The sequence below is a fragment of the Solanum pennellii genome, chromosome 12 (genome assembly GCF_001406875.1).
Source record: "Solanum pennellii chromosome 12, SPENNV200".
Classification (NCBI taxonomy): Eukaryota; Viridiplantae; Streptophyta; class Magnoliopsida; order Solanales; family Solanaceae; genus Solanum; species Solanum pennellii.
This window is the reverse complement of record NC_028648.1, coordinates 6,393,877-6,402,891: the sequence shown is the minus strand read 5'-3', so window position 1 is coordinate 6,402,891 and position 9,015 is coordinate 6,393,877. Positions and strand designations below refer to the sequence as shown.

At 37.2% G+C, this 9,015-nt stretch overlaps 2 protein-coding genes across 2 annotated transcripts in view; one reads left to right on the top strand and one right to left on the bottom strand.

Moving 5' to 3' along the window:
* The first annotated feature begins 346 nt into the window (after window positions 1–346).
* Window positions 347–3,739, top strand: LOC107007081 (heat shock cognate protein 80-like). The gene is made up of 3 exons (XM_015205547.2): window positions 347–547; window positions 1,381–1,522; window positions 1,626–3,739. Exons 1-3 carry the CDS (start codon window positions 425–427, stop codon window positions 3,458–3,460), a joined length of 2,100 nt encoding a protein of 699 aa, XP_015061033.1. The 5' UTR covers window positions 347–424; the 3' UTR covers window positions 3,461–3,739.
* Window positions 3,740–5,280: 1,541 nt separating this feature from the next.
* LOC107007698 (calcineurin B-like protein 3) overlaps window positions 5,281–9,015 on the bottom strand; it is an 8,527-nt gene continuing 4,792 nt past the window's right edge. The window contains exons 9-10 of the mRNA XM_015206415.2: window positions 5,669–5,781; window positions 5,281–5,560 (exon numbers count right to left, since the gene is read on the bottom strand). Coding sequence (XP_015061901.1) covers window positions 5,503–5,560; window positions 5,669–5,781 — 171 coding nt within the window. The 3' untranslated portion in view covers window positions 5,281–5,502. The remainder of the gene's footprint in view (window positions 5,561–5,668; window positions 5,782–9,015) is intronic.

Below are 9,015 nucleotides of genomic sequence, written 5' to 3'. Positions count from 1 at the left end.
TATATGAATCTATCTTTGTTAATACTCTCTACTAAACGACTCGTTAAAAACATAAATGACCCCCTTTTATCACCACGAGAGCTTAAAACGACCCAATTTTTTACAAGGACAAAAATGCCCCTCTGTCATGGTCGAATAGTAAAGGGGCAATTTCGACTTTTCCTATATAGAAGGAAAGAAATAAAATGAGTGGTCCACAACATGTGAATTGATAAATTAAAAAAAAGAAGCGGGCCCCTTGTGGAAAAAATATTTTGAAAACTTGAAGGAGAGGAAATCATGCTAAAAAAAAGCCAAATAGAAGGATCTAGAAACCCTAACAAACCCTATTATATAAACTCGCTATACTCTCCCCTCTAACTTCCATCTCCATTTCCATCTCTTCTCCTTCTCTTTAATCTCACTCTTTGTAGATCACACAAAAATGGCGGAGGCAGAGACGTTTGCTTTTCAAGCTGAGATCAACCAGCTTTTGAGTCTCATCATCAATACTTTTTACAGTAACAAAGAGATCTTTCTCAGGGAACTCATTAGTAACTCTTCTGATGTGAGTGTTTTCTTATGATTTTCGATTATTTTGCTGTATGTCCTGAATGCACTAAATATGTCCGTAATGTTCATGTTCATGCCTAGGTGTGGTTTGATTTTCATTTCAGATGTATGATGAGTTTAGTGGTTGTAGCCTGATGTACTGTTTCGTTATTTGATATTTGATTTCATGCTTTTGGTTTGTTATGGAATAGATACTGAATGTATCATAATGTTTGTTCTGTTATTCCTGATGTTGTTGTTGCCTGTAGATGTGCGTTTTTTTATGTATGTATATATTTGTTTTGTAAATATATGGATTGGTGGATGATTATTCAAAATGCTGGAGAAATGTTGTTGTTATGTAGTTGATTATGAACAAATGTATATAATACGATTTGATGCAGCTTTGGTTAGTTTTGAGAATAGGAGAGTTTTAATATTAGCGAAGCAATTTTTTTGTTCCGGGTTTTCTGTTCAGTGTTTTTGAGAAAAAAGTTAAGCCAATACCTAGTAGTATTGGGGGTTTGGAATGACTGTTACTGTTCTATATAATAACCCAGGATTGTTAATGTGTTCAATGTTAAAATGATCCATTTGTGTCATTTCCTTAATGATATCAGTTAGTAAATTCTTGTATGATATCCAAATCAGTCAAATTATGATTTGTCTTGATGATTCCTTAATAATTGTAACAAGTTGTGGTTGTCTTCTATGTTGCTTGATCCTTTGACAGTAGTGTATTTTTGGAGGAGAGAGTCTGAGCAATATGGATCGTCTCTCTGTCATTGTATTATCATCAGATATTTTCGGTAATGAAGTATTTAATTACTATCTGGGTATAAATTGCAGGCACTGGACAAGATCCGTTTCCAGAGTTTGACTGACAAGAGCAAGCTAGATGCTCAACCTGAACTTTTCATTCACATCGTCCCTGACAAGACCAACAATACCCTCACAATCATTGACAGTGGTGTTGGTATGACAAAGGCTGGTAAGTTAGCATACCCCTGTGGAAGCTTTTGTGCTTTTATGTGATACTCATCTTCTATAATTTGACTTGCAAAAAATACTAATCTTGTTTGTTACGTTTGCAGATCTGGTGAACAACCTTGGTACAATTGCTAGGTCTGGCACCAAGGAATTTATGGAGGCTATTGCTGCTGGTGCTGATGTTAGCATGATCGGGCAATTTGGTGTTGGTTTCTACTCTGCTTATTTGGTTGCTGAGAGGGTGGTTGTGACCACAAAGCACAATGATGATGAACAATATGTTTGGGAATCACAAGCTGGTGGTTCATTCACTGTTACGAGAGATACATCTGGTGAGAACCTTGGCAGGGGTACCAAAATGACCCTCTTCCTCAAGGAGGACCAGCTTGAATACCTTGAGGAGCGAAGGCTCAAGGACCTTATTAAGAAGCATTCTGAGTTCATCAGCTATCCAATCTCTTTGTGGGTTGAGAAGACCATAGAAAAGGAAATCTCTGATGATGAGGACGAAGAGGAGAAGAAAGATGAGGAAGGAAAGGTAGAGGAGGTTGATGAAGAAAAGGAGAAGGAAGAGAAGAAAAAGAAGAAAATTAAGGAAGTCTCTAATGAGTGGTCATTGGTGAATAAGCAGAAGCCCATATGGATGAGGAAGCCCGAGGAGATCACAAAAGAGGAGTATGCTGCATTCTACAAGAGCCTGACAAATGATTGGGAAGAGCATTTGGCTGTCAAGCACTTCTCTGTTGAGGGTCAGCTTGAGTTCAAGGCTGTTCTTTTTATTCCAAAGAGAGCTCCTTTTGACCTCTTTGACACCAAGAAGAAGCCCAACAATATCAAGCTCTATGTTCGCCGTGTGTTCATCATGGATAACTGTGAGGAATTGATTCCTGAATATTTGAGCTTTGTGAAGGGTATTGTGGATTCTGAAGACCTTCCCCTCAACATCTCTAGAGAGATGTTGCAGCAGAATAAGATCCTGAAGGTTATTCGCAAAAACTTGGTGAAGAAGTGCATTGAGCTATTCTTTGAAATTGCTGAAAACAAAGAAGACTATGACAAGTTCTATGAGGCCTTCTCAAAGAACCTCAAGCTTGGTATCCATGAGGATTCACAGAACAGGTCTAAGTTTGCTGAACTGCTGCGATATCACTCCACAAAAAGTGGTGATGAGATGACCAGCTTGAAGGACTATGTAACCAGGATGAAAGAAGGCCAGAATGATATTTACTACATTACTGGTGAGAGCAAGAAGGCTGTTGAGAACTCGCCCTTCCTTGAGAAGCTGAAGAAGAAGGGTTATGAGGTTCTTTACATGGTTGATGCTATTGATGAGTATTCAATTGGTCAATTGAAGGAATTTGAGGGTAAGAAGCTTGTTTCTGCTACCAAGGAAGGCCTCAAGCTTGAGGAGACTGAAGATGAGAAGAAAAAGCAAGAAGAACTAAAGGAGAAGTTTGAGGGTCTGTGCAAGGTGATTAAGGATGTACTAGGTGACAAGGTTGAGAAAGTGGTGGTCTCTGACCGTGTAGTGGATTCTCCTTGCTGCTTGGTTACTGGAGAATATGGTTGGACTGCCAACATGGAGAGAATCATGAAGGCACAAGCTCTCAGGGACTCTAGCATGGCTGGATACATGTCTAGCAAGAAGACCATGGAGATTAATCCTGAGAATGCCATCATGGATGAGCTCAGGAAGAGAGCTGATGCTGATAAGAATGACAAGTCTGTCAAGGATTTGGTTCTATTGTTGTTTGAGACTGCTCTTCTCACCTCAGGTTTTAGCCTTGATGAGCCAAACACATTTGGCAACAGAATTCACAGGATGCTGAAGCTTGGTCTGAGTATCGATGAGGATGGTGGAGATGCTGAAGCTGACATGCCAGCATTGGAGGATCCTGAAGCTGATGCCGAGGGCAGCAAGATGGAAGAAGTCGACTAAATCTATAGGGTGCGAGTGTTTTGTTTTGATTATTATGAAAAGCCCTTAACCCCAGTAGTTTTTGTTTCTTCTTCTCAGCTCCCCCCATCTGGACATGATATGTTTTGGTTTTACTGCATTCTAAGAGTAGTATTCATTGGCTCATTTTGTTACAACGTTTTATGTGACAATAGAATCTGTACTTTGCCTAATTGCTTTTTGCGTTCTTGTATGGATGTCTGCCTTGTTAACTTGCAATATGCTTTATAGGATTGATTGGTCGTGACTAAGTGATCTAAAGACTGTTTCTGTTTTGTTCTCTTTGTCAATTTTATTGGAAATTCCACTTGTTTGCACCGATACGGATGTTTCCTATTTTGAGCAGCAAGACGGTAAAAGCCGTAAAGCAATAATTGAGAAATTTGCTTGTTTTGCTATCTTAAATTTTTGCAAATGTGAAAGGGCGCGACCTTAGTTGCTCCCTACGCATTCTCTCTTCAAATGTTAGTGTTGAGTGTTGGAGTGCCTATTATTTCAACTTGTTCCGTATAAAGGTTATATTTATGGCTGTCTGTCATGGTAAAGGTGGTAATTGGTAAAACTAATGTTTTCCCACTTATATCGCATCAGAAGAAGGTATCTAAAAGAAAAGGCCTGCAGCACCAGTTAGGTGATTAGAATCTTTAACTGAAATGTGTATTCATGGAGCACGGGATAAAAAAATAAGAAAAGAAAAGAGTTGAGGTAGGGATCGTTCGGTGTCTTTTTAAGAATAATGAAAAATATAATGTATTAGTTATTTCTGCATTAATTACGATAAGATCTTTTTATGCAATATTTGGTTTGATGTTCTAAAAATTATTGTTGTATTACATGATTTTTTTATTAAGATAGTGAAAGATGTAAAAAAAAAAAAATTTAAAGGAAATTGTATCTTTAATAATGTTAATCAGAACCCATTACATTACTAATGCATAGAAATATATGATATTAGTAATACACTTTTTTCAATACACAATAGAGTGTAACACAAGCATTAGTTATGCATAAATTAGAAAAGTGTACCAGAAAAGGTACTAATACGTCAAGCTGATGCGAACATTATTTTCTCTACCTAACGAATCCCTTGATTTGGAAGAGGGGAAGGTAGTTCTTACTTTTTAGTGTTATATTCAACTTGTCAAAGATTAAGCTTTTACAAGACCAAGTTTGTAGAGTGGGGGTGTAAGGTTGAGTAAGACACAGCTTCATTATAAGAAAAAAAAAAGGTAGAATCGACAAAGATTAAGATATACAAACAATAGTGGACAAGGAGAAAGCACAAGAGTCCACCAAGATGCAAGTGCTGGTGTATGAAACCTATCTCAGAAGAAAAACACACATTATGTAGCTCACATAAACAAGAATGTCCAGTAAAATCATTTACTTCTCTAACAAGAGATGGTCAAACACAAATAGTAACAGCATTCGAAGAGAAGATATACAAATATGAGAGCAAACGCTATTGTTATCAGTACCAACGATTACAAGTCAATGGCTGGTTGGCAGTCACGAAACTTCAGATCCTAAAGATTTCGACACTATAATTTCTATAAACTGAAAAGCTTATAGATATGACCAGTTTCACTACAACACGTAATAACAAGTTGCCCATCTACATTAATATAATAAATTGGGTAGTGCCTGTAATAATTAATGACACCTAGCCTATATTATAATTTCTTTTTTCTCAAAACAATATATAAAAATACTTTCACAAATCTAAAGACCTAAAAGAAAAAAAGAAAATCTCACTGAAGCCAACATGGACTGAAAACCAACTACAAGCATGACAACAAAACTGAAGGGGAAATCAGACATTATTACTAGAGCAACAAAATACAGAACCACTACACTCGAAATGAATAACAAATCAAGTAAATATTCAAATTTTGAAACAGGGCAGCAACAAACAGTTATCCAGACATCCACATCCATAAACTGACTAGTTTTTCCAAAAACATAACAGGAATGAAAGATGGTAAAGATAGTTCCCTAAACAACTCCAGCTTGTATATGCCAAATCAGGTATCCTCAACTCTCGAATGAAAGACAAAGCTTGGGAATGTAGTCGTAATGTCCCTGTTTGGATGAGGAATATTATTGAGTCAATCAACGCCATGAACAATATCACCAATTTGAAAACATGATAATATATGTACTGATGTCGAGTTTCAAAATGCCACTTACTTGAGATACTGAAGGGTCATGTTCTTCAAAAGTGAAGGATGTTGCAAGACCAAATTTCTCCATTCCTCCTTGTCAATCTTTCCATCATGTTTAGTATCAGCTTCTTCAAAAGTCTGACAAAGAAGAGAAACATTAGTTAAAACATAAATTCACGAGAAAACATCGACCATTAGAATAAAAACTGGGGACAGAAAGATGAACTAGAAATAAATATGATGAGCAACCAGATCCAGATCCATTTGCATATTATATAATTCAATTTTGACCAAAACACAACGCAAAAATATGAGCAAATCCCTACCACATTGCAGATAATTCCATGCCTTCTCTTTTTCCCATCTATGTCTGTGTGTTACAAGTAATATTTCATAGATATGCACCAAGAAGGTGCTAATATATATAGGAAAAGAGGACCTTGATTCACATTAGATTTGAAAGAACTCAAGAAGTGCACAATAAATGTTTACACCACGTTCGTATTTCAATTGCAACATGTGTAAAATTAGTTGTCGTCTGGTTACGAAATGGGAAGAAATAATCCCCATGTCGGGATCTAATTGGTTCATGTTTTCCTTTTTTGCATAACTAATAGACATCTAAGTTATGCGGGCATCTACGTACTGTTTTATGCAAAATAGCATCTGAAATAAGAATGTGAGTATTAATTAATACATCGATTAAAACTACTTAAAGGACAAAATGACCTTCATATAGCAAACAATATTTATTTTATATCAAATTGTATGCTATATATATCAGTTTTATAAAATCAAATGTCTAATAGTATTCTAGGAGTTAATTGACGGCCAGCTATCTTTTACATTCAACAATCTGCTTACTAAAATTTACCTTCCGCTTATTCATTCAATCCGCAAACAACAATTATTGCAAGTATGCAACAAAAACAACATATCCAGTGCATTCATCAATTAATGCCTGCCGATTAAATAAAACATTGTGGAAATCAGGAAAGTTTACTCAGACAAATCTCTGATCTATCAATGGATCTGTCCATAGTTTTCCTAGATCCCTACCAGTCATTTGTATTGTTTCAATGAATTCTTCTTTTTAATGACCAAGAAATTCATTCAGACCAAACCCTTAGAACCTACCACAACCTTCAAAATTCGTAGATAATGAGTATGCCCCTCTACTCTTCTCCACGTAAATTCTAGGTTTAATTCGCATGACACGTGGCTCGAATTGTGACCTAGGTCACAAGTCCCTAGACCTTAACCACTTAAACTTAACCCCGGCAGATTTAAAGAACTCTTAGTAACTGTTTATCCATCTCTAAATAAACAAAAGTTAGGGGTAATTTTTAAAAAATCCATACTTGGATATGAGGACAAAAGTTTATGGTAATCTTAAAATTTCCCATATAATAGATTTGGCCCAAATACTAGTTTTTTCTAGAATTTGGCCCAAATACTAGTTTTTCCTAGTATTTGGGAATTTGGATTGTTTGCCAAAATTTTTCCAAATAATGGCAAGTTGCAAGGCCAAACACTATTTCCCAAGTTTTTTCCTAAATACACTTGAAATATTTATGGCCAAACGGCACCTAATAGAGGACTCAATTCATTAGCTAAAGCATAGAGAGGGAAGGCTTTCGAAGCAGCCAGCGGGAGGGGAAATACAATTGCTACCATTTTAATTTGGTTAACATGTTATTCACGTGGCTCCCAAGGCCTAGCTCGAGTGGCAAAAAGATGGAGGATTTGTGGCTTAGGTCGCAGGTTCAAGCCCCACACCACGCAAAGCGAAGCCTGGTATTAAGTGGAGAAGGGTAGAGAGCTGGGCCCATTATCCACCGAGTTTAGAAGGCTGTAATTGGTCCAAAGGGCGGGTTACAGACGGATTTCTCGGTTATTAAAAAAAAAATGTTATTTGCTTGGGGAGCAATTGTGGAGAAAATCCAAGTATTAGGTATATATATTAGTTTCTTTTTTTATCCAACAATAGTGTATTTAATTGAATTGAAATGATACAGTTAGCATTAGGTCTTGGCAATGACTTGAGAACAAATGATTAAGTTAATGATTGAACTTATAAAATCGAGAACTTGGTATCAAAATTTAGTCTTTATACTCCCGTGGCTTAAGACCAGTGTCTTCTTTATAGGTATGTTGTCAACTATGTTGAAATAATAGGAAGCTATAGGGGCATTTTAGGGAAGTTCCCCTTCATTCATTTCTATCTCCTGCGGTAGAAGAGTATGAATTAAGATCTAATCCTAAATGTCTTCATCATACATTATGAGAACAAGATCGTCCAAGAGAGAACTAGAGGAGGCACCATTGGTACAAGCTATGACTAGGGCATGTGGTAGGCCGAGAGCTCACACTAGACCATGGCTGTCAGGTCTATTGAATGTAAGCCCACGACTGGTGGGCGAGCTAGAGTAGCATAGCCTGCGGTACTTGAGGCGTAGGATATTCTATTGAGACTGTGCTTCCTATTCCTATGGTACTCCCCAATTTGTGATAATGTGAGGTGTAACAGGACCTTCTACTGCTGCTGGTGATGATCGTGTGAGGACTGAGGAAGATGAGGTCTTTATGAAATTCTTTCCTCCAGAGTTTGATAACACTCCGTCTACTATAACAGCCCAGAAGTTGAGAGAGAACAACCTTCTTACTATGGGAATTAGAGATTCACATGTGGCAGCCTTGCTGCCTTTCTGTGATCTGGCATAGCTAAATCTTGGTTGGTTTCTTATCAGAGAGGCAGGCTAGCTGGATGTCCACTGCTCACTTGGAGCGAATTTGTGGCCTTATTCATGGATTAGTTAATTCCACAGAGTCTGTGTGAGGATAGGCAGCAACAGTTTGAGTAGAGAATGAATGTGGGTGAGTATGATGCTACATTCACTCGCTGATCAGGCTCGTTGTGCACTTCATTTGGTACCTACCGATAGGGAGAAAGGTGATTAAGTTTGTCGACGGGTTACCATGCCATTTTCAAGTTACATTGGTGGTTGAGAGTATATATGTATATACACCTGATACTAGGATTTCTTTCCACAATAACTTCCGTCCAAGGGATAAGTTAACCAAATTGAAATGGTAACAATTGTATTTCCCGTTACAATACACCATTGGCTGCTTCCAAAGCCCTCTATTTCTATGCATTAGCTAATTAACCAAATCCTCTTTTACTCTTTCTCTTCAGCCTAGGTCCTAATATGTAGGCAAAAAAGGAAAGATGTGTGCCTAGCCCCCTTTATCACTAGTATTTATTGTCCAAATTACTTCATTACCCAACTAGCAAGTAAAATAGTAAATTAGGCCCACTGACGGCTTAATAATTCTGCATCTCATTACATATATATATATATATATATA

Excerpts from the sequence above, each read along its gene's own strand:
- LOC107007081 (XM_015205547.2), top strand. The coding sequence starts at position 425 with ATGGCGGAGGCAGAGACGTTTGCTTTTCAAGCTGAGATCAACCAGCTT. Across the intron at positions 548-1,380 it reads TCATTAGTAACTCTTCTGAT|GCACTGGACAAGATCCGTTT; the intron begins GTGAGTGTTTTC and ends TATAAATTGCAG. Across the intron at positions 1,523-1,625 it reads TGTTGGTATGACAAAGGCTG|ATCTGGTGAACAACCTTGGT; the intron begins GTAAGTTAGCAT and ends TTACGTTTGCAG.